Source organism: Dipodomys merriami, unplaced genomic scaffold, assembly GCF_024711535.1.
Source record: "Dipodomys merriami isolate MVZ:Mamm:240054 unplaced genomic scaffold, mDipMer1.0.p SCAF_2, whole genome shotgun sequence".
Lineage (NCBI taxonomy): Eukaryota > Metazoa > Chordata > Mammalia > Rodentia > Heteromyidae > Dipodomys > Dipodomys merriami.
The window spans coordinates 89,154,459-89,179,689 of record NW_027203381.1 but is presented as its reverse complement, the minus strand read 5'-3'; the positions used below and the strand labels follow the sequence as shown (position 1 = coordinate 89,179,689).

At 35.6% G+C, this 25,231-nt stretch overlaps 2 protein-coding genes across 6 annotated transcripts in view; one reads left to right on the top strand and one right to left on the bottom strand.

Annotated features, from left to right (window-relative positions):
- Positions 1 to 25,231, top strand: part of Cmss1 (cms1 ribosomal small subunit homolog) — a 295,468-nt gene that overhangs the window by 85,133 nt on the left and 185,104 nt on the right. Inside the window, exon 2 of one of the 2 annotated variants that reach the window (XM_070030395.1) lies at positions 10,861 to 10,933. The exons of the other annotated variant lie outside the window; for it this stretch is intronic. The gene's annotated coding sequence lies outside the window, so the exon portion shown is untranslated. The remainder of the gene's footprint in view (positions 1 to 10,860; positions 10,934 to 25,231) is intronic. 2 annotated transcript variants of the gene reach the window in all.
- Positions 1 to 25,231, bottom strand: part of Filip1l (filamin A interacting protein 1 like) — a 240,612-nt gene that overhangs the window by 84,603 nt on the left and 130,778 nt on the right. For all 4 annotated transcript variants that reach the window (XM_070030392.1, XM_070030388.1, XM_070030387.1 and 1 more), the window contains 3 exons: positions 13,220 to 13,472; positions 12,339 to 12,512; positions 6,408 to 6,586 (listed from right to left, as the gene is read on the bottom strand). In XM_070030392.1, the coding sequence (XP_069886493.1) occupies positions 6,408 to 6,586; positions 12,339 to 12,512; positions 13,220 to 13,462 (596 nt within the window). In that variant the 5' untranslated portion in view covers positions 13,463 to 13,472. The remainder of the gene's footprint in view (positions 1 to 6,407; positions 6,587 to 12,338; positions 12,513 to 13,219; positions 13,473 to 25,231) is intronic.

Sequence of the window (25,231 nt, the reverse complement as noted above, 5' to 3'; positions counted from 1 at the left end):
TCTGTGAGACTCTTATGTCCAATTAACCACCAGAAAAACCAGAAGTGGCGCTGTGGCTCAAGTGGTAGAGCGCTAGCCTTGAGCTGAAATGCTGAGGGACAGCACCCAGGCCTCACAACTGACAAAAAAAAAAAAAATTATATGGAGTAAATAGTAGGCTTTCTTGGCAATATACAAAATTCCCAAGTGCATAGCAGAGTATATAAATAAGGTACTTTGAAAAAATATGCTTGTGATGGTTAATCTTATGTGTCAACCTGACTGGGCCATACAATTCCAGATAGTAGATTAAACTGTATTTTTGGGTATGCCTATGAAGTTTTTCCAGAAGAATTTAGTATTTATATTGGTAGACTGAGTAAAGCACATGGTCCTCCCCAGTGTGAGTGGACATCCTAAAACCTGTTGAAGGCCAGAATGCAACTGGAAGTTGGGGGAAGGTTGAATTCACTGAACCTGAATGATTGAACTAGGCCATCAGTTTTCTCCAGCCTTTGGCATACCTATTTCTCAGGCATTCCAATATTCTGTAATCTTTACTGTCAGCTTTCTGAGTCTCTATTTTGTAGATGAAATATCATAGAATTTATTATGATATTGTGAGCCAATATCATAAAAATGACTTCCGAAGATGTGTGTTTACATACATATATGTAAAGCTTTGTTTTTGTTTTTGTTTTCTGGAAACCTCTTAACACAATGGTAATGTTTGCTTAGTGCTTTTCTGTGTGCCAGTTGCCATTTTTAGTAGTTTTTGTGCAGTACACAACTTAGTTATTACAAGAACCTGTGAGAGTCATCTTAGTTTTTTTTTAACAGTTGAAAAAACTGAGACTTAAAAAGATATTAAGTGCCTTGCTCAAGTTAAGATAACTAATGAGATTAGATGAGAGGATACAACCATGTTTCAAACCTTTGTTGGCCTAACTCAAGTCTACACTGTGTTGATATCCCTATTGTCCTTCCATAAAGCCTTTCTGTACAATGATGTTTGCTCATCACACCCCTAGTCATTTCCATCCTCATGGCTAGGCAAATCTGACTTCATCTTCTCAAGTAAAGGATTAGTATACTTGAAAGGAAATTTATTTGCAAATTGAAAATTCAGGATGTAATTTAATTCTAACATTCTCTGATTTCCATAGGTGAGGCATTAATTTCAATTTTCATATGGTTTAATGTATCTCCTTCCCTGTATTTTATAGTCCTGATAAAATGCAAGTTTGAGTTTGTCTTTTCATTCAGTCTTTGGCACTCTGATTTATAAAGCTTTTAAATTAGTAGCTAGGAGCCAGTTAGAAGATACGTTTAGCCGGTAGTATGGCTTGTGTTTGTTGTATGGTACTACTATTGGGTAAGAGCAATACTTAATTTCCTTTTTTCCTGACCTTTCATAGTTACAACATTGATATCTGTACCATAGAAAAGACACTTCATGGTCCTTGAATTATTTACAGATTATTTTTATAAAAATCTCATCTTTGGGCTAGAAAGGTGGCTCAGTTGCAGAGTGCTTGCCTTGCATAAATGAGGCCTTAGGTTCGATTCCTTTGCACCATATAAGCAGAAAAAGCCGGAAGTGGTGCTATAGCTCAAGTGGTAGAGTGCTTGCTTTGAGCTAAAGAGCTCAGGGACAGCCCCAAGGCCCAGAGTTCAAGCCCTATAACCGACAAAAAAAAAAGGAACCAAGAATTGAAAAATAAGTTTGTTGAAAATTGTTTAATACTACAGATTTGATTTGAGACAAGGCTTTCTCCAAGTGCTCAGCTCATCCCAAGCTTAAAAGCTTATTAACGCTTGTTATACTTTTAGTATATGTTTTAGTATATGTATATACTTTTAGAGTATTTTTAGTCTATGTATTAATATTCATAGATTCTTCTCTGAGTAATAAGTTTACTAATGATTATTTGTAGAAGTATATCTACAAAATTATTTGTAAAATTTAGCTCAACATCCTGGGAAGGAAAAATAATCAAAGAGCATCACCATTATATACAAAATTTGAATTCTGGAATTGAGTGGCATTGTGTAGAAATTACAAATTTGTGTTTGCCAGGGTATATTTTTGTGACTTCAGTTAGGAGTTGAGTCATGGTATATAATGCTACATATTTTTTGGTATTCCTGTGCAGAAATAAAATCTCTCTGCATTCCTGCCTATATCCTAAGTAAGGTGTGGAAGGGGATTATAAACTCAAGTTTTATTACATTGTAATTCTGTATAGAACAATGTATCAAAATATGTATTTTTGGTGGGTCTCCATTTTGTTCTGATATAGAATTGCATACTCATGACAAAGGTCAAATGAAGATCAAGCATCTATTTCACTGCTTCCTATTGGTCTTGAGAGTATGTAATATAAATAACTCCTTGCCAGAACACTGAAAGAAAATGATTGTACAATATACTCTTAACAACTAGAGTTTAGTGTATATGAAATTTAAAACTGATGGCTTTCTGAATATTATTTTTTAAAGACTTAAAATGTGTTTTACTTTGTTGAATATCCTTTAAAAACAGAGATTTAAGACCAAAGAAACAATTTTAATGGCAATAGTTAGGATACTGAATCCTTTGGTAAAGTTTTCTAGTGTTAATTTATTTATTACTTTCTTCTGAATGGTTTATCTTTTTATCATGTTACTATTTTTTCCCCTACCCATTGTGATCTTGTAGTCCCTTAGAAGCATCACTCTCAGGACTTAAAAATTGTAGTGTTTAAAATGCTGAAACAAGGATACAGGTTGACCTATTGTAACAACGACATGTACAAGATACTATGTTGAAAACGAACTTTACAACTTGGGGGTGGGGGAGGGAAGGGATGGTAGGGGGAAAACAAAGGAGGAGGTAACAATGCTTGATAGGAAATGTACTCATTACCTTACTCATGTAACTGTAATCCCTCTGTATACTGTTTTTACAACAAAAAACAAAAAATTGTAGTGTTTATGCTTTATACAATAAACAAAATTATTTGGATTTTGTTACCCAGTATCTACCATGGGACTGACTAGAAGCAGGCAGTTTAATTGACTTTTTTACTTTGAATGAATGAATGGTAAGCAGCACTTGATAATTAATTAATGAATTATTTAATTCATTTAACTTAAAAATTAGACAGTTGATACATTTATTTAGTTAAGTATTTCAAGGTAATACCCAAGCATATTAGAGATGTAGTGTTTTTTGAGAGAAACCATAAGATATTCAGATAACTGTAAGATTAAATAAGTATAGCAATATTTCACTCATCTTGCCTGATGCTAGTCTGTAAAACAGGCTTGTCATGGTAGAAAAGAATCTGTGATGGAAATTTTTGCTTGTAAAGTTGTTCTCCAAAGGAAGAAGTGAAGTCCTTTGTTTTTCACTAAAATATAGCAAAAAATGACTTGCCTAAGGAAACCACCTTTTAAACTATGTTCCCTGCAACAGATTTCTAACAAGTCAAACTTGGGCAGGAGAGGAAGAAGAAATTAATTCTACTCCTGACTTTTTCACTATGTGGCTTCTGAGAAGCTCAGATGTAAACTCTTGATTTATAAAGTCAAAATATCAGTGCTACTACTTGGCCAAGATATGAAAAGTAAAAAAAAAGGCTTTAGAAAAATCTATGGTTGAATCTACATCTTCATGTTACCATAACAATATTCGTTTCCTGTCTTAGTAGTTATTTTGAGGTTAAAAATATAGTCTTATATATAGTTAATATACATGGTTTGTTTTCATCTTCTAAAAAAAGAATTTATGGTTGCTAAAGAATGCTTTTATACTTTCTGCTTTACATTCTTTTTGCCCATTGAGACTACAAGAAGACAATTCTATAAGCTTTTCTTTTGAACGTACAGACAAAGTTGGCATTTCACTTATGGGAAAGTTTTACAGAATTGCACTGACTAAAAGTAAGTCTTATTTTGGCTCTCCTGCAAAGTCATCCAAAAGGGCCAAACATTACTGGTGTTGCTTTTGTGCAAAACCTTTCACATTGACTTCACTTGCATTTTAACCAATATATAATTCAGGTCATCAGTGCCACACATATCCATCCACCCAGTGGCATTGGTCAGCAAACAGTTGTCATGAAACATAGCTATAATATTGCTATATGCATAGACCCAACCACACAGATTATAGCTAAGGAAACTTCACATTAGCAGGCTGAGAACAAGCTTTCCTGAGCTCATCTTTGTCCCTATACTTCCTCAGTGGGAAAACCAATTGCTTACTGATTACGACAGCAACATCACTTGGCAAACAGTTTGGCCTGAACTCAGTATATGACATCAGATTCCTTTAGGCTTTTCGACATAAAATGAATTCTCCAAAGAAAACACAGAAATCAGGCCTTAATTTGATATCCATTATTACATCCTCTAAGGTTTCATTAACTTCTTCGATCATTTATTTCTTAATCATTATTTTGTTCCCATGTAGGTATTAATTAACAGTGTTTTTTCTTGTGTTTTGTTTTGTTTTGTTTTAATCAAATAGTTCTTTGTAGCTATCCTCACCCAACTCCTTTTATATGAGAATTATATCTTTTCTTCTGCTATAATACAAAGTCCACTAATTTGGGAGTGGCTTACATCACTTTAATTGAGGAAGTAAACATTGTTAGCCCCTTAGAAAAAAAGTAGTCCTACTTTTGTGGAGGGTGATTGTATGCCTAAGAGAAAGTAAAGTTTGAAGAATGCTGTGATAGTGTTTCACTTGTCACCTGAAAAATGAGACCCATTACTACTGGTATTCAGTAACTCTTGTGTGTAAGCACACCCTCTAAATGTATTTACCTGAATGTACTATAGTTTCCCCCACTGCCAGTTTGTTAGGTGGTTTTTATTTAATTCATTGATGATTATGGCCTTAAAATAGGTAGAAGTTAGTTATGCCCTGTGAACACTGCAGTCTCCCTAGAGAAGTGAGAGGATCAGGCAGAGTAAATGTGAAATGCAACCACAGAGCCAAGATACAAGAATTGGGGTGTTTTGCAAATGAAGCCGAGGAAGAATTATCAGTACATCATGTGAGTTGAGACTAGGTTTAACATTCTCACACCCAAAGATTTCCATCTGGAAGCTGTTTCTTGGCAAGTAGAAATAGGTGAATATTCACGTCTTTTTTGAAATAGCTAACCAGGGATGGAGAATCTAATTTAGTCACTTTTTCCTATTTCCTGGTAATGGCACACTCAGCTTAATTATTTTTCAAGACAAACTTTGTATCCTATGAGATTAAAAAATATGATCTGTGAAATTCATCCTCTTAAACTCATTTAATTCATGTATATACCGATTTGATGATGTATACTTAACATTTACTTTTTTTTTCTTTTTTTCTAGACTTTGACTTTTAATACCATTGATATTTGGTTCCTATTTCTCAGTGTTGTTCCTCTTTGCCATCTGGGTTTAAAGCATCATTGTCCTCCGCCTCACAGTGTCACAATGTTACTTCTAGATACTTTATTCAGCCATCACCCAGAAGACAGAAATATAGAACTATATATCAGTATCTCTTCCTATTCCACTCTAAGTCTGTATCATCTTCCCTTCTTCCTCTTATATGGTAAGCCCCATGCACTCGGAGCAGTAAGGACAGCATGTACCTCTTTGTTTTATGACATGCAACACTCTGACCATGGTCAGTAAATATTCACTATAATGAGAGATAAAAGGAAGTGTCTGTTTAGCAAGCTAGTGACAACTAAGTATTAAGGCCAAGTATGTATCCACTAATGTCAATCCATGGGGGGTTAAAATAATATTTAATATAGCATTGTCTCATTGAATAGCAAATGATATATTGTAATGTTTGAGTCAAATCTTCTGTTGATACACATCTCTCTTATCTGGATATTTGCTTTTCTTTTTTTACTGCCAGAACTTGCCCTTGAACAGAGAGCCAGGATGCTCACTCAAGGCTAGGACTCTGCCACTTGCACCACAGCTCTAAGTCTACTGGAATTTTCAAATCTCAGCCTCCTGAGTAGCTAGGATTACAGGTGTGACCACCAGCATCCAGCTTCTGAGTATTTATCCTTCCTCTGCCCACCATAGGTATTTATTCTTAATCAAGATTTTTGACTGAAACCTAAAACTCCTTCAGTCTTTGTTCCATATTGCTTCAATAGTTCCTTGAGAAAGCATACCTAATTATCCCATATGCCTCACAAGTTTTCATTAGTGCATCTTAAGAACAGTGTAAAGTCCAAATCCTTATAGCTAATCTTTCCTTTTCTCTTCCTGCACATATATTCCATGCTGTAGTTGGACCATGAGAGGTTTGATAACAGAGTCTGTGGTCATATTCATTCTTGTACACCTGATACAGGGTCTAACTCATTAGTAGCATGTTAGTAATATTAGTTTGCAGAATGGGTCAGTTTTATTCACAGCAGCCTTACCTTTCACATTCCTGTTCCAGCAAGCTTACGAATTCATCACTCTTTTCCACATATTCCTTATGTTTCCTCCTTTCTTCTTCCAACTCTAATATGGTTTGCCTATGTGATTTTTCTACCATTAAGAGTTGTTCTAAGATTCGTCTATGAGATTCTTTATGTTTTTCCACGACTTTGTCCAACTACAAAAGAAAATACATTTATTGCCTGTGAATGTCAAGTTGTTTACATATATCTTTTATTATGTGTTTTACTCTTCTATGTATGTCTGTATGTTTACTAGTTAATTCAGTAATAAAGCTTTCTTTACCTCTTTGCTTAGTTTTGTCATTATTTGTTAGTTGATACTTTTGGGGACATTTAACACAAATGACGGTGTTTTCATCATCAATTTTTTCAAGCAAGAGAAGTCTGTTTCTTTATATATCAGAACAGTTTCCACATATTCCTTTCTGACACTATTCATTCTCTAGAGAAACCATATTAGAGGAATGATAGAGAACAAGAAAATCCTTGTACAGATGGACTCTGCAGCAGCTCAGCTGATCTCCCTTTCCCCCAGTCTACCCAATAGAACTTTCTACCCGTATTTTTGCTCTTGCCATTCTGTGGTCTGCTTTTCCTTTTTATTATGTGTCAAAATATTTCTGTTAAAATAGATAGATGAGAAGATACAACAATCTGTATTGATAAGCGGTGTTAATGTGACCAAATGTAAGCACTAAGTTCTTTTGGTTTTCATAACACCATATATCTATGCAAATACAAAATAATCACTCATTGCCTGATTTATGGACTTGTCCTCAGGGCCTAAATCAATTTTTCTTAAATTCTTAGCTTCTTAGCTTTCTAAAGGAATGCCTTATATGCAACAGGTGCCATATTATTTTTACAAATTGAAACAAAACAAACAGGCCAGAAATCAAGAAAAAAAAAAAGTCCAGTTAAAGAAGTGGTTTAGGATCATTTCCCAGGATAAATTAAGATTGACTTAGAATATGCTTTTGAAAACATGTGACTTTCTAGATTAAATAGTAGATGCTGTAGCTGACAATACATTGGGCTTTGCCTTTTCTTGATCAACAAAAGATTAAAAATCTATGAGCACTCATTCAAGGTCAATTAGCATTCTTAGGTTACTTTTTGTGTGTCCTAAAAAGCATCTACTGGACTCAGAAACCAGAGCACAAAGTACCCAACTCATTTCATTAAAATAGTAGAAGAAAGTGTGTGCCTTGTGAACATTTCTCATTTATAAATGTGTAAGCCAGTTGTTTAGTTTTCTAATATGTTTGATGATAATTTAGTACATACTATTATGCAGTTGCTGATAATTTTTAATAAAGGTGGCCCGTCCTTTGTGGAAACCTAGTACTAAATCATATTGCCTGCAGACAAAGCACATTCAACTGATGGCCTCAGAATGAAGCAATGTTGTTGGTTTGTATTGGAGGCATTTTCCAGTTGTATAAATATTACAATACATTTTAAAGGAGAGTCAAATCAACTGAGCCACCACTAGGAGCAGGTTGTTTGTAGCAGCAGTATGTGGAAAGATGTGGAATAGTGACTTTGCAAAGTTAAAGCTCCAGAAGAAAGAGCTTCTAGTTTAAGTTGTATCCTCTGACTTTATTTCTCCCTGTCCAGAATGCCTCTTAGAGATTTTCACATCACTTTGTTCTTCATGCTTGACAGAGAATGATGAACCTGATTATATCTGAGTACACTTGGATATTCTATACTTAATGTTCTTCACAAATTAAGTAGCTGGCTTTGGTGGCTTATAAGATCAATACAGGTGCTACAAGGTTTGCAAGGCAACAAGTGTTTAAGTGCCTGTTCTGCCATGTATACCCAAGTGATATGATAGTTGCCATGGAGAATTCAAGAAAAGTTTGAACTCTTAAGTGCTTGTACTCTTCCACAGATAAGATAAATACATGAAACAATTAGAAACAGTGTAAAGTGGTATGTCATTAAGTACTAAAGCATTATCAGAAAATGACCCTTTTTTTTTTCTTATTTTTTTCCCCTCCCTATCTTCAATTGCAGGTTGAAGCTAGGGAAGAAAATAAAAAGGTTCATTTGTCGTTTCAGGGGATCATAAGGAAAAAATATTGAGAAAACAGCTTTCTGTTTCCTGTGGAATGATACATTTCCAGCTTGTCAATTCATTATCCTCTACCTAATATAATCCAATGTTTTACCTAGGATGAAGGAAACAGTGTTTCTGATTAGATTAGATTTTTGGTGATCTTCCTTGGTTAGAGAGGTGAAACATGGAGAAGTTTCTATTCTTTTTGCTTTTAGCTGCTTAATATTTGTATAGAAAATAGCAACCATTGAAGCCCACCATGATGTGGATTTTCCAGGTCTTCCTTCTATACTATGACTTCAGTACTCTTTGTTCTTTTCCATTGACTCTTAGAATATTTATCCTTTTTTTGGATTGTCTTCATTTGTTTACCCAGAATATACTGATAGGGATAAAGGTATCCATACAGCAGAAAAATTAACTTTTAGTAAATTAAAGGTAAACAAATACAGTATTCACAGCATAACTCTTTTTCTTTGTACTGAATCCTGATATTTCTTGATAACACTGGAATCCTGAAAGGAGCTGTTTTTCCATTGCTTCTAATATCATCCCCTGGAAATGGGTATGCAATTCTTACAACACTATGGCACTGCCAGACCTTGCTAAAGGCTCTTTCTTGTTACAGCACACCATAGTTTTGTTTTGATTTTGTTTTGGCACTCTGCTAACTCCAATGATCTTCCTTTCCTGACTCAATTTTGATTGCATCCTGATATTCCAAGTTAAGTGGATTTTCCTGTAACTTTTCCTTTCATCAAATGAGCATCCAGTCTATTTACTAAAGGTACTTTTTTAAACACATCTATTTCTCCTTAACTACTAGGCAAGGACATATCTTTGCTTTGTTACTCATCTGCTACTTGTCTAAGAAGAGTCTATCAAGCTTGAATACTCTTTATTTTATCCTACTGCTGATGTTCATATAACATTCCTATAACTTTTTACATTTATAACTTCTTTGTATATATGATCTTTTTTATTCAATTATATTTTGTCTCTTCTATACCAACTCCTCCTTTTCTAAAAATGCAGACATATGTACTCACACAAAAAGAAAGATTTGCCATGTAATTAACTATTTTGGTTTACCCTACATCATACTTTTCTAACTGGTAGTTTTAGAGTCCTATTAAAAAGAGTCCTGTTAAAGGAAAGTTGCTGTTGATTTATTTATTTTTTATTGTGAAAATACCATAGAGAGAGGTTACAATTACATGGGCAAGATAATGAGTACATTTCTTATCAAGCATTGTTGCCTCCTCCTTTGTTTCCCCTTTCCATCCTTGCAGTTGATTTTTAAAGCAATATATAATGTAGTTCATACTCATGTTCATGTATAGTTTTTGTGAACTATCTTGATTTAGGTAAAGAATCCAGAAATACTTTTACCAGCCACTATATATACATTCACCAGCATGTCTAGCCATTGTCAAATAAAGGTGAAAGATCAGAGAATATATTGTAAATTGACAATGTTCTTTGATTCTTAGCACTGGAAGTTTATGGATTATGGGGAAAAGAAGTTCAGACTATATGAAATTATAAGCTGGTCAATTAAATTTTTCTTTTTAGTTTTATAATTTCTTCAATGTAATTTATCCATGTTTTTATATTTTATCGGACATTTTAATGCTATTTCGTGATATAATTTGTTCATATGTGGTCTTTTATTATTACTTGGAATGGAAATCCTTTGTATTCTACTTAACTAGTCCCTGTTCATTCTATAGGTCATGGCTTTCCTCAGTCACCTATCTAAATTGCATCTTATAGTAGTCTGTGATTGTATACTTACTTATTTGATCTTGTCTGGCACATATTAACACTCCAAAGACAGGAACCACAATACTCTGTATACATCAGTTTTCAATAAATATGAATTAAATGAAGTGAAATTTAGAAATTAAATTGTACATTTTTAAATACTTCAAAAATTGTTCTAAGATCATGTTGATATCGTACTATTTCTTTTGTTGGAGCACAGTGATAGTTCCAAATGGTGTTAGGTTTCATTAATACAATTTTAAGAAATATAAAAAAATGCATTAAGCCATTAACTCAATTTTTTTTAGAAGTTACCGCTAATATAAAACCCTAGGTTTGAGAAGAATAGAAAATTGAAATGGTTATAGACTGACTTCTTGCCTCATTTCCCTCTCTTGATCACACTTCCACCCTCAATTCATTTTGTATGTTTCTTCTAGCTCACAGGCTCCCTTACTAGGTTTTCTTTATATGTCACTGTACCCACCATGTCCTGTAACTGAGAGCACTTTGTTCTTCTAAGTTATTTTTCCTTAACAAATAAATCTCCTTTAGTCTACTCTGGACATGATTGAGATTTCTCACATCTTTCAGGAAGAACACTGTGAGGATAATGGAAGACAGCAAAAGAATATTGTCTTGAAGATACTTGTTCCAGTGTGATTAGGTAATAGACTCATCTGCCCTCTTCTCCCTCTTTATTCAGCCCTACCTAGGATATCCTGATCAGAATGCTCCTTTACTGTTTCCCTCTTTATTCAGCCCTACCTAGGATATCCTGATCAGAATGCTCCTTTACTGTTTATTCTCTGGTGTTCCCCTCTAACCCTTCAGGGAAAAGAGTAGACTAATAAGTGGAAAGACTGGTAGCTAAAGAGAGTGAAATTTAGAAGGGAAAAATGCAAGGGAAGAGAAGAGAACTAGCAAATCTTGGAATTGGGATTCTGAAAGAGGGAGGACCATTTAGGATATCTAGTAGGAAACAAAGAAGGTTGGATTTGTAAATCAGCCATAGACTATGGGAGACTTTGCATAGTTAGGATTTGCAGAGAATCAGGGTATTTCCAGTTTTGGATGTGTAAAGTAAAATTATTTTTGTAGACTTGTATGCAGCCTCAGCTCCTTTTGTTTAAAATTTGGATTAAGGTGCAAGTCAACAGACTCTGGGTGGTCTCATCCTCAACCCTCAAAGCAGAAGATTCATATGACCAAACTACTTCAGAATTTGGCAAGATGGTAGTCTCTCATGAGACTCCCAAGACCAGAATAGCAAGTATATTAGAGGTCAGGTCTGAGGTACATTGCCAGAGTTTATGTGGGAGACATTTGTTCAGCACTTGCTTTTATTTTCTCCAGCCTTAACTCATACTCTTAGTTGTTTGCTTTGCATAAAAGTGAAAAATCATGAAAATTTCCGTTGAGGTCCAAGGAAAATAGAAGAATAAAATTAGGATGCCAAAGAGTTTCAGAAATGTCAGCAAAGAACAGTAAGAAATATTTCATCTTTTTGCACTTATGGTTATGGCTCTCTTAGAGCTGTTAAATTTCTGGAGATAGGGTCTTTGCTGTCCTTAATCTTTTGAAACAAAAAGAGGGCACACACTCATCTAAACTATAGGCTTTAGAAAAGAATTTTGTGTGGTCCAGATCATTTCTATTCATGTTCAAAAATTCTATGACATAATAGTGTTTTCAAAGAAATTAACCTTGATGATTTAACTTTTATCTGTTTTTTAAAATTACAACCTGAATAACCTTCAAGTTCCTTTGATGCGTGCGTGCATGCGTGCATGTATGTGTATATGAGAGAAACAGACAGACGGACAGAGACAGAGAGACAGAGACAGACAGAAACAGAGACAGACAGAGGTTCTCTTGCATTAGATATGTTTCAGTCAATATTATGGATATCCTTTCCATTATCTTTCTTTTCTACAAAACTTACAGTATTTATTTACTTTGGGTAGGTTCTAAAGGTATTAGGAAGTAAAATTCTAAAGAACAAGAAGGGAAGGACTTGTCATGCTAGGCTGGCTGGTGAGCTCCCAGCTGTTCACCTCTGATATACATACCTCGTTCATTGGTTTCTCATAGATGTCTTCCTGCCAAGGGACAGATTTCACTTGAAAAGCATCTCGCTGGAGGGCCTCTAACACCTTTTTTGGAGTGACAAACCCATACTGAGCTTCCAGCAACGCCAAGTCCATTTTTTCAGCCCTTAAAATGCCTATGACTTCATCCCTAGCCTGTAAGAACAAAAGGTATTTCAGAAAGCTTGCTTTATCTACCGGCAGTCACAGCAAGTGATGTCTTGTGATAGTTGACAGTGTTTTTTTCTTCTCTTTCAGCTACAAATGAATCATAATACTTTTGAGAAAAAGTATGAAAACTTCATCCTTTTATAATCTAATTGAGCATTAATCATAGCTTAAAAAGTGATTGCAAGATAACTTAGAGGAGCCTTTTTTAAAAATATGTCTAGCAGGAGATATATGCTAACCCTCAATGAACTGGCATTAGATTTTCTGGGAGTAGAAAATAAGATTACACTTTATGTGTACTAGCTGTTTTTAGATTTTTTTTATACAAACAAAATGTATAATGCCAGGGCAAGTCTAGGAGCCAGTTTACAAGTGGTACAAAAGCACCTATTATTGCTTAAGTCAGTCCAGATGTTGTCTGGCATTATATCACTATGTTCTTATGCACCAAAGCTCCTAAGCAACATGGGCAGGGGTGTGACCTTTTACAATGGGCATGCCAGTTGTATGTTGTAAATATGATTAACTGCTCTTTGAGTTGACAGAGAATTTTATGTATGTGTATTTATGCCTTGTTTTCATGTACACATAGTATAAACTACAGACACCTACTTCTGTTGTTGCATGGAACACCAAATTTACAAGTCCCCTTCCCCCTGAATCATAGCAGGGTGACCCCTAACCCAGCTGACCTGCAGTTCTCCTTCCAGTATGCTAAGGAGAAACAATAAGTCATCTCTTGAGAGGTCTTCTGCTTGGTGGCCATTGCCTCTGTGTGGCTTCTCCGTCTTACAGTGTGGTAGGACTGTATCTGACTCTCTAGTGGAGCCTTTGTCTTGCTGTCTCTGCTTCATGTCCTGGATACTGTGGTCTTTACTATGTCTTGGAAATTGCTCTTGGGCTGAGCTATCAGTGTTACTGCTTCTGGAGCGCATTCTCTAAAACCTGAAAGGAAAGAAGACAATTTGTAAATCTTAAGAGAAGTGGAATTTTGTAAGAGTACCTATTGCTGCTTTTACAGGCTTGAATTCTTATTTTATTTACCATAGCCAAATACTTATTTTTCTGATATCTACGTCAGATAAAAGTATTACCAGATTCATTATATTTACACTTATGCTTTAAGGTCAACATCTTAAGATCATGTTCTGCTTTTATTAAGGCCACTTATGTCCCTGGGTAAACACACTGTTTGGACTTTATCCACCAAACATTCTATCACAAGGACCCAGGACATTCTTCCAACCATGGCCTACGTGCTTACTAAAATTGAGGCATATTTAACATAACTGTAAATGATAAACTTACTACTTTTTTCAGATTCACATTTCTGAATTTTATTTTTTGTTGGTGTGTGTGTATGTGTGTTGTCAGGTTTTTTGTTGTTTTTTTTGTTTTGTTTTATTTTCTTTCTTTCTTTTGCCTTGTTACTTTAAGTCTGTTAGAATTAACTGCTACATAATACCTGGAGCTACTTTGTTATTAATACAAAGTCCAATATTAAGGAAATAAGATTTAGTCTTTGGATCTATTCCTTGACATTCTGCTAAAATTCCAGCTCTCTCTGGAATCACAGACTTGCATTTAGGACCCCTATCTCTAAAGCAAATACTTGGGTAATCATTAACCATCAATATCTGAGGCTGACTTCAGCTCCATAGGTGATTGGGTAATTATCAACATTAATTCATACTAGCAAGAAAAATTCCTTTATCTTTGAAGTTTTGGGATAGAAGAGAAAGTAGAAATTGAACTTACACTGCACTCCAATAATATATAGACAGATAAATTGTACTTATCTCTCTGCAAATCAAGGAATTTTCTAATCATTATTGGTGCTTTACTTTTTCTTTCTTTCTTTCTTTCTTTCTTTCTTTCTTTCTTTCTTTCTTTCTTTCTTTCTTTCTTTCTTTCTTTCTTTCTTTCTTTCTTTCTTTCTTTCTTTCTTTCTTTTTTGGTCAGTTGTGGGGCTTGAACCTCTCAGGCCTGGGCACTGCCCTCAAGTTCTTTTGCTCAGAGCTAGAGCTCTACCACTTCCGTTTTTGGTGTTGGTTGTTTTTTTGGTTTTTGTTTGTTTGGTGGTTAATGAGAGACTTGGAAAAAATCATATTAAGTGAAGTAAGCCAGACCCAAAGTAACATAGGCTCCATGGTTTCCTTCATTTGTAATAATTAGTATATGTCTAGGATAGTCTAGCAGAGGATCACAATAGCTCAATAGCTATGTGCATATGACCATATAAGATGATGTTAATCTAAATGAGCTCCAAAGTATGGAAACAAAAAAAATTGGAGATAAGAGTCTTATGGGGACTTTTCAGCCTGGGCTGGCTTTGAGTTGGGATCCCTCAGATCCAGAGTAGCTAGGATTACAGGCATGAGCCTCTGGTGCCTAGTGATGCTTTATTTTTAATTCATAATGATATTTCTTAATATTATAATATGTCATAATAATATGTATAGAAATCATGATGAGATGCTGTTACATGCTACCATATAAATTTGTAACATTTTACTAATTTACTGTATATTAGAAAACAAGAATTTACAGTACTTCATAAATAAATACTTGAATCACTCTCCCACCGTGTGTGTGTGTGTGTGTGTGTGTGTGTGTGTGTGTGTGTGTGTGTGTGTGTGTGTGTGTGTGTGTGTGTGTGTGTGTGTGTGTGTGTGTGTGTGTGTGTGTGTGTGTGTGTGTGTGTGTGTGTGTGTGTGTGTGTGTGTGTGTGTGTATCTCTTAAACTCTGGGCCTGGGCACTGTCCCTGAGTTCTTCAGCTCAAGGCAAGCACTCTACCACTTGAGCCATAGCGCCACTTCTGGTTTCCTGGTGATTTATTGGAGATAAGAGTTTCACAGACTTTCTTGCTTGGGCTGGCTTTGTATCGTGATCCTCAGATCTCAGCCCCCTGAGTAGCTAGGATTGCAGGCATAAGCCACCAGCACCCGGCTTGGAAATGTATTTCTAATCTCTGCCTCTGGAGTAGCAGGATTACAGTCATGAGCTACTGTGCTTGTTGGTGGTAGGTTTTTGGTTTTTTTTTTTCAATCCCGTATTGTATTTTTGAAGTTATTCCTTGTTCTATTTTGCTGTAGTTTATATATTTTGATTGCTACATAGAATTACATTAGATGAAAAACGCAATATTTGCTTACCTGAGTTGATAGATCTTTCTATATATACCTTTTTACATTATTTGGGAAAATACTTATGTAAACATTCTTACAATTTGTCTTTCTTTATGTATATATGTGTGGGAGTATGTTGTAGAACACAAGAGTTGATCATGCTCCCTTAAATAGAGTAGTGTATAAGAGTTCTCCATGTCAGTAGTATATTATTTTTGTTTTATAGTTGGAGGGCGGGGGTGATACTAGTATTTGAATTTAGTGCTTTGTGTATGTGAGGCAAGCACTCTACCACTTGAAGCACTTGCTAGAATCTTTTCATGTTGGTTATTTTCGAGATAGGATCTCTCTATGTCTGAGCTGGTCTGGACTGCCATCTTTATACTTCCCTTTGTCACCGGGATGGCAGGCACCTGCCACTGCACAAGGCAATCATTAAAATTGAGTTAGACAGATTTTCCTGCCCAGGCTGGCTTTGAACTGTGATCCTTAAATCTCAGCCTCCAGAGAAGCTAGGGTTACAGGCATGAGCCACCAGTACCTAGCTCACAAGTAGTACCTTTTGAGCTTATGGCAGCCCTGATCTTCAACAGAAGGCTGAATGGAACTCTGTCTACACCCTAGAGTTTCTCCCTTCACTCTTCAAGTGGGTTAGGTGAAATCTGCCAAGATAACATAGGTCATTTGCTATTGATGATAGTTGTATGTGATTTAAAAAGAAAAGAAAAGAAATGAAATGACCTGACATTTTTATTATACTGTATTTGTTATTCTTTTTAAAGTGATTAGAGCTTTTCTGACCACCAGTTTTCCTTTCTCTTTCTGGTGTAGTAGCAACATTCTTGCATTGAAGCAGTGCTTATATTGGATTCAGGACTAGACCCATCATGTGCAGACTCTTAATCTGCTGAGTCTGTGTGTCTGTATGTGTTTATAGTGGTGGAGTTTCCTCCCTCCTCTGCCAACAACCACAAAATGATCAGTAATGAGAAGTAATTAAGTATCGAAAGGAAAAAAACAAAGACATGAATTTCATGATACTCTCATGCATTGTATTATCAGTGACTTCATTGTTTCTCTTGGCAGGTTTTTAATGCATCTGTGGTTGGCCCTGGAGTGCACACTGGGGTAAAGAAAAATGGTGTCATAGCAATAATAGTTTAAAAAATTTAGATTAAACCACCCCTTGCACAAAAAGGGGGGGGGTTAGAAAATGAAAGAGTTGCCTTTATGTATATAAAAATACCAAGTAATAGTGCCTTACTGTTTTTACTAAGTGTAGCCAATGATACAATAGTTTTCATGAAGAATGGCCAGCTTAATTGTCAATTTAATGAAGCATGATACATTGTTATCTGTGACCATATTACCATCAGAGTACTAATATGAATCATGGTAGCCATTGAAAGTATAGATTTAAAAAAAAACTTGACTTCTGATTCCACATCTGCCTTTAATTAGGCTCTGAGTTGTTGCATACAAAATGCAAGTTTAGGGCCAGTTTAGCCATATGAGGTTATGTGGTGTGAAACAAAGGACAGAGGTTCCTTCTTTTGACCTCTTCCCTAGTTTTTAATGGATCCTCGACAGCTGGATGAGAGCCTGAGGTCATAGTACTTCCTGCTTTAGAATTTAGTGAGTCTATATTGTTTTGTATCTATGGTTACAAATATCATGCAATGTAATTCATGCAATTAGAAGTAAATTCTGCTGTTTTCATGAGTAATGGCCTTGATCAGTTTTTCTTGGGCTTAGCTGGTTGAAAATATGGCAGATCCATGCAAGAGTAGGACTGAAGAGAATTTATTTATTTAGTTTGGTTATAGAAAATGACCAATTGTAAATAGAGGCCTATTCTACTCTCCCTGTTTTTCCAACATACACACATACCATTAGCCAATGCCTGACCATAAAATTATTTTAAAGCCATTCTTCCTTAATTTCATATATTAAAATGGTTTATATTATACAATTGGGTGTTAATTAAATACAATTTTAGTCTTTATGAACCTATTAATTTTCATGTTTGAATTGTAAAGAGATATAACAGGAGAATAATGTGCTTATATGAAATAACTTGGGGAAAAAAAAACCTTAATCAGATTTGGTCTTGATCATTGAGGTAGCTCCAATTTAAAGAAAATAACCAGCCGGCGCCAGTGGCTCAGGCCTGTAATCCTAGCTAGTCAGGAGGCTGAGAGCTGAGGAGAGCCCTGTTCAAAGCCAGCCCTGGCAGGAAAATCCATGAGACTCTTATCTCCAATAAACCACTAAAAAACCCGGAAGTGACACTGTGGCTCAAGTGGTAGAGTACTAGCCTTGAGCTGAAGAATACAGGGACAGCACCCAGGCCCAGAGTTCAAGTCCCATGACCAACAAAAAAGAAAAAAGAAAATAACCATATTAATGTGCATTAATATTTATTCAGTACTAAATATACATATATCCAATCTAAATGCTTTCCTTTGATTAACTCATTAATTCTCATGAAACTGTTTTTATTCTTTCACAACCACAAATTTTGCAGAAGAGGAGCTGAGGCTTGTAATTGTTAAATAAGTTGCTGAAGATCACCCTGCTAAAAAGCTGCAAAATCAGATGCTAACTTGAGTAGTCTGTTTCTAGAGTCCACTAAATGACCATGTTGTACCTACTTAGATCTTAGGAGGTTACATAAATCTTGGAGCTGGTGGGTCATGTTTCTAAGACTAGCTACTCAGGAGGCTGAAATCTGAGGATTGTGGTTTGAAGCAAGCTTGGGCAGGAAAGTTTATGCAACTTTCATCTCCAGTTAACCACCTAAAAAGCAGATGGGGAGTTGTGGCTAGAGTGGTAGAGCTCCAGCCTTAGGCTCAGAGACAATACCCAGGCCGTGAGTTCAAGTCCCAGGACTGGCACCAAAGTAAAAAAGAAAAAAGAAAAGAAATGCCTACATAGTAAAGGAAAATCCTGTTTTGACATTAATGTATATGTCCAGGCTACTGTAACATTTGTTGAATTCTGGGTACTTAGAATTATACAAAAGTCTCCTTAATATAAATGCACACACCTCTGGCTTTGGAATAATTATCTATTCAGTAGATGGCTTCTTTCATCCATTACTTGTGCTTTATTGATCACTGTGCTGACATTATGGAATGACAGGAGGCATGTATTAGTAGAGAGTATGAAATTGTGAAATCATATAAAATTGGGCTTAAATCCAGCTTCAAAGTATTAGTTCTGTGGCCTCCCACCCTCTCTGAACCTTCAAATGTGAACTGGAGATAGTGGTTCCTGCTGATAGATAATATTGTGCACTTTGAGCACAGACCTTTATCATTCATGTGTGTGTCTCTATATTCAGTATCATTGAATCACAGAAAGGCTTTATTGAGTTACTGAATCATGCAGACCTTCTTCAGCAGAGCAGGTTGGCTCTAAGTAAGAGTTGCCTCATGGTAAAGATGACTCATCTGGGAATTACTGGCTGAAAGTGTAGAAAAAAGGTAGTGAGAAATCTACTGAAATAACTACTATATGCCAAGAACTATTTTAAGTGTTCCATGTGTATTGTCTTATATAAACTTCAAGAATTTTAACTTGAAGTAAAAGGAAAACAAAAATAACTGTAGGAAAGGGCTTAATAACAGTAAATTAAGGGTAGAAACCCACAGAAGACATTGGATGCAAAGAAAATATAAGTTTTAGGGCAACACTGATGCCTACAAAAAGTTCAATGTATGTATGTGTGTTTGTGTTTATGTACCTACACATGCTCTTCCATGCTAGGTGGAGAAGTGTCATTAAATCCCCAAGGCTAACCAGAAATCTCACTTCACTGAATTTGGGGAATTTTGATAACATGGACCTTGACCTGTTACTAGGTTCCCCCTCACCTCCATATATTATTATAAATATAAAATGATTGGAGTACCCACTACACACCTTTTTTAGTTGACAATTTGGTTTATTTTTATGCATGCCACAATTGATTATGTCATTTAAACTTAGTTTATTGAGAATTTTTAGACATAATTTTTATAACAAGAAGGCTATGTAATTCTGGGCTAACTAGAACATACTTGCTGCCATGGGACAAACCTAAGAGTGGCCTAAGGTCTTAGGTTTAAATGTGTTCAATATCCCATATTTTGCAGAGTATAGGAAACATGTCTGGTAGCTTTACTGTGCCCTTTGAAGTTCCCATTCTCTCTATGTTGGACCATTAAACTAAAACTGAATTTCCTCAAAGGGTAATGGAAAGAGATGTATTAAGATTATGGGGTTTTCAGCCGAACCAGTTAGGTCCTTCAGTAGTATCTGACTTATGGTAAATGTGATTCATCTATGAAAATACGTACTATAAATAGATGTTAACTGTGCTCAGTACAGAACAGCCAGGTTGTGCTTCATGGCCAGATTAGGGAAAAAGATCCTGTTGGGATTTTATTTGGTCTCTCAAATTAAAAATAAAAAATTGTTTTCTTTTATTTCCCTAGTCACCAACATCTGAAGACATTAAACTCAGCCAACTGCAGTAAACCTATACTGATGGCTAGAAACACAAATTGAAAATCAGATAACCTAATTTAGCAATTGGCACTCTTTATCTTTTTCTTCCATTTTCAGTTAAAAAAAAAAATCACTGGAACATTCCCCTACTGTCCTTTTTCCTTATAGGGCATGGACAAGGCTTCAGAGAAAGAAATAGAAAATGGAGGGGAGGTTGCACTTCAGGTCCATATTACCAAGGATTCTGAGTTCTAAGAGGAAGTCAAAGTCATAAAAGGAAAGAATCAAATGTGGACTGCAGAAGGCAGCGGAGCGTTTGTCTCATCCATTTCCCATGGTACCAGACACAGTATCTTCTTATCACCTGCTTACCTAACATACAAAGTCAGAAAAATGTGTCTTGTTTGAGACCTGCTAACTCCTACTAGCTCCAGTTCATTCATCCTAGTTCAGCCTCAAAGATAGATAAAGCTAAGCTATTATTGTTTGCACCAGTGTAGTCCTGTAATAGAAAAGACTTTTTTTCTAGCTACTCAGGAGGCTGAGATCTGGAAATCACAGTTTGAAACCAGGCCTGGCAGAAAAGTTTGTGAGACTCTTTTTTTTTTTTTTCCTGCCAGTCCTGGGGCTTGAAGCTCCCTGAGCTTCTTTTGCTCAAGGCTAGCACTCTACCACTGAACCACAGCTCCACTTCCAGCTTTTTCGGTTCTTGTGATACTGAGGAATCAAATCCATGCTTCATGCATGCTAGGCAAACAATCTACCATTAAGCCACATTCCTAGCCCCAGTTTGTGAGACTCTTATCTCCAATAAACTACTCAGAAAAATCCATAAGTGGTGCTGGGGCTCAAGTGGTAGAGCACCAGCCTTGACCACAATAAGCTCAGGGAGAGAGCATAGGCCCTGAGTTCAAGCCCTAGGACTGGCAAGAGGGAAAAAAAGACTATTTTCAAATGGGAAGATACTAAAAATACTTCCATCTTTCCTCACATCACCTAGGCTTCACACACCCCCATTATCACACAAACATAAACTTTGATTCACCTTTAAATTCACTCATTCTCCCTTAGTGCTGGGTCTTCAAGAAACGCAGAGTTGGGCACAATTTCCCAATAGTAAGGACAAGTAAAGCAATAGATTGTGTGGGTGTAAACTTGGGGAAAATCTTAGCTCTTCTGATGTCAGATCTCAGTTGGAATTTTAAATATAGACCCCAAAATATGATAGTAGATTTACTGAAGACCTCTTCCAATGTAACTTGTCAAGAAGATCATTTGTAATAATCTCTTTTACTTGTACATTGTTGGGTAACATCAGTAGATAGTTATTCACCCCATTTTGTCAATGAGGCATTTGAGTTTTAGGAAAGTAAATGTACATTGGACTTGAGATGAAACTTAAGTATTCTGACTTTTTTTCCTCCATGCTCATGCTAAGCTAATTGACATTCTCTATTTAAGCGGAGAGTTCTCTTTGATTCTTGTCTACTTGCTGCTATAGTAAGAGAAGCTGCTGGGCTTTAGATACAAAATAAACAGCCTGCTGATGAGATCTATTAGGGCAAACTTACATCATGGCTTTTCTTAGCTGTGTGTTATGAAGAAAGGACAGAAAGAAATATAAAAATCTCAGAGTATAAATAGTTGATTTATCCGAGTTTTCCATTACAAATCAGTGGCTCTTTTAAAGATTCTTTTCTCATTTAAGGTAGAAAAAGAGCTAAGAATGTTTTCCAGATCTTGGTGGAATAGTACAGAAAGAAAAAATTATTTTCATACAGTCCAAGCTTGCTTTAAATGCACTTTTAAGTGCCAACATCCCAGATCTAGATCTGAGCTCTTGAAAAGCATGTGTATTTTCAACAGTTTTTAAACAACATCATTTTACAGCATATTTCTTCTTCCAATGGATTTTCTTTAAAATATGGTAATACTGACCCAGTCATTTAACTTTCCAATTCTCTTAGCATTTTTGTTCACTGAGGCCAGCTTTGTCTATCAACTTGTTCTGTAACAAGTGCCCAGTGTTAACTGACTGCTGGACCCCTGTAACAGTCCGCGCCAGCACAGCATTTAGGTCTTTTGGCCACAGCTATGTAGTTTCCACTGCAATATTCCTTGTTCATATTTCTTCTAGATCTAGAAAGATAGGAGTCCTAAAACTTTGGATGTCTTTCTCAACCATCTCCCTCACCTTTTTGATACCCTAGTACCTGTAGGTACAATACTCAGTAGGTTTGAGTAGGACTACCTAGCCAAAAAGGAGCTTAGAGATGAATTGATTTAGAAGAGGTTATGAGATTTAATGAAGGTTTCCTGAGAGATTCTAACAGGACAACAACATGATATCTTACCTTTGTCCTCTCTTATCGAAGGATAGAGAGGTTATATATTGCAGAGAAAATGTCACAACCTGTAAAGCCCTTTAGTTAGTGGCCTTAGACTTCTGAAGGATTTGTTCTTCACCTAGCATCTCAGGCAGAATGCTGAGCAACCTTTTACCTCCTAGGCATGTAAGTCTAGTCTCAGACATTTATATATTCTCTTTTATAAAGCATTTGCTAGGTGCCAGATATGATTGGCACTTTTGCATTCCTTATATCTTTTTTGTTATTATTCAAATCTTTGAATTTATATTTTCCATCTCTTACAAATGGAGAAAAAAACTAAACTTTTGAGAAACACACAGCTTAGTATGATAAAAATACAGGTTTTCGTCTAAATATAAAATACCAAGAAATACTATCAGTAATTTCCAGTGAACAAAATGTTTTGGGTATATATTTGAAAAGGAATGATCGGTGAGAGTACTACAGAAGTAAGCAGGTTCTTGGAAGATGAACATTTTCAGAACATAGGTAGAAGAGAAACAATATAGAGGAACTGTCAAATCCTTCCTATAGCTAGAACAAAAGAAGTGTTCGGTGAGAAAAGATTAAGATAGAAAAAAAAGCTGATAAGGGTGCCCATCCAGGAGTTATTTATAAAACTGAAGACAAAGAAAACAGATTTTCTGTGCACATATTCTGTTGCCTATTAGCCTGTAAAAACAAGTTTTCAAAGACTAATAATTTTGAAAAAATTATACTGATTTGTTAAATTGTTTTTATATTTATAAGGCCTTCTTTCTAGAGAAGAATAGTAAGTGAGATAAAACTTTAAAAGTCATTTAAAAAAGGTCACCTTGGTAGCTGCTGGTCTTATCACTGGTGTATGAGAAAAGACTGAGGAAATTAGATGTGTTAGTAGCATTATGTTTCTGTGCCCTTTTCTTCTCTTTAGAAAACATATGAAGTGAATAACATACTATCCTGGAACTTATGTTTAAATACTCTCCAAAATTATTAACATTGGAGAGATATGAAATGACAATAGCAAAATATTCAGGGCTGTTGAAAATATTTTTAATTTTTAAAAGGAGAAAACAGCTAGAGCATTATGTACATACATATTTTAAGCAGTCTTAAAATAGAAAACAGGGCTACAATAGGCAGAAAGCCCCCAGTGTTAGGGAGAAACAAAGAAATGAGTGAACTGTGTCCCAGGGGCTAAAAGAAAATTATTTCAAGTAGCATAGAACTGCTCTGAATTCATTTTAACAACATTGCCACTGCTTAGAACACAGTTGTGGAATTTCACTTTCAGAGTTGTCTCGTTTGAAATATCCCTAAGCCATAGCACAGTCTGGGTCTGTAAGGGGTGAATTTAATTTCTGACCAGAGGGAAATATTCCTTGGAATCAAATCTTGTGAATCAAGGTTATTTCACTAATACTATATTTGGTCAAAGGAGCATCACCTTTAAGATAGTTTAAATTAGCTTTTGTTTATGCTTCATGGAGGAGTTTTAAAGCCATCTCCAGAAGGTGTCAGCCATGACCTTTTTTAAGAATAATTTTCAGCCTATTTTTTAATATTTTATCTAATTATATATCAAGTCTTTGGTGTCCTGGAGCTTCTGTCTCCTCTCTGGATTTTTCCAAATGTAAGAAAAGCAATAAAAAGCCTCTTGATAAAGGAGAGAACAGGTTGGGGATCCAGTCTGGCTGAGTTACAGTCCTATCTTCCTCAATGCATACTGTCTATTTAAGGGCAGATTACTAAATTTCTTCTGGGTTCAGTGTTTTATAGCAATACCACAAAGATTAGATATTTTATGTGTAAAATGTTGTGCTTACTACCTAGCATATGACAGGAACTCATAGCTCATAATGGTAGAGATATTCTGATGATATAATTTTATCTCGTTTCAACAGACATGCCTTTCCTCTTGGAACATCAAATGAGATAAGAAAATAATACATTTCTTCCTTTTAGCATCATGAGGAAGAGGATATTACTTAGTCCTACCTTATTAAATGAAGTGAGTTCTTTTAGTGTGTGCTAAACAAGTATTTTAAGTGTGTTACTGTGTGCCTATTTGAGAAGTGAAAAATTTGAGATTTGGCCAAGAACTAGTGCCTGATGTTTATCAGAGCAATAATAGGGAACTATAACCCTGCCAATTTGAAGGAATTTGTGATGGAATGATGTTCTGTTCCTCTCTAGACAGAACTATTCCAAACAAGATGAAGAGGATGGCTGGTTTAGATAGTTGTCCTCACCTAGGCTCTCTACAAGCTGAGACTTTTTAAATCCTTTTGTTTGTTTTGTTTTGTTTGTTGCTTGAAACAGGATCTTACTATGTAGCTCAGGTTGACCTTGAATTTATACTACTTCTGCCTCAGCCTCCTGAGTGCTGGGAATTACAGGAATACAATACCACACCTGGCTAAAATTCTTTAACACGAATTTTACCAAATACTATGTTATTGTTTTTTTTTTTATTTTGGTACAACCTGCCCTTTTTCTTTTGGTACAACAATCTCCTGAGAAAAATACTATGATTCTTTTATACCTTATAAATTAGAATAACATGCATGTAAAAGAGTCAGACTTCCTCTAACACATCGAGCTGCTAAGAGGCTGAGCAGAAATTTTTACTAACTTCAGAGCTCACCAATCTGCAAGCCTACTACATTGCCTGAAATCTTTCTCATTCAAATTTATGGCCTGTGTAAAGTTAGAACAGACATTTCCTCA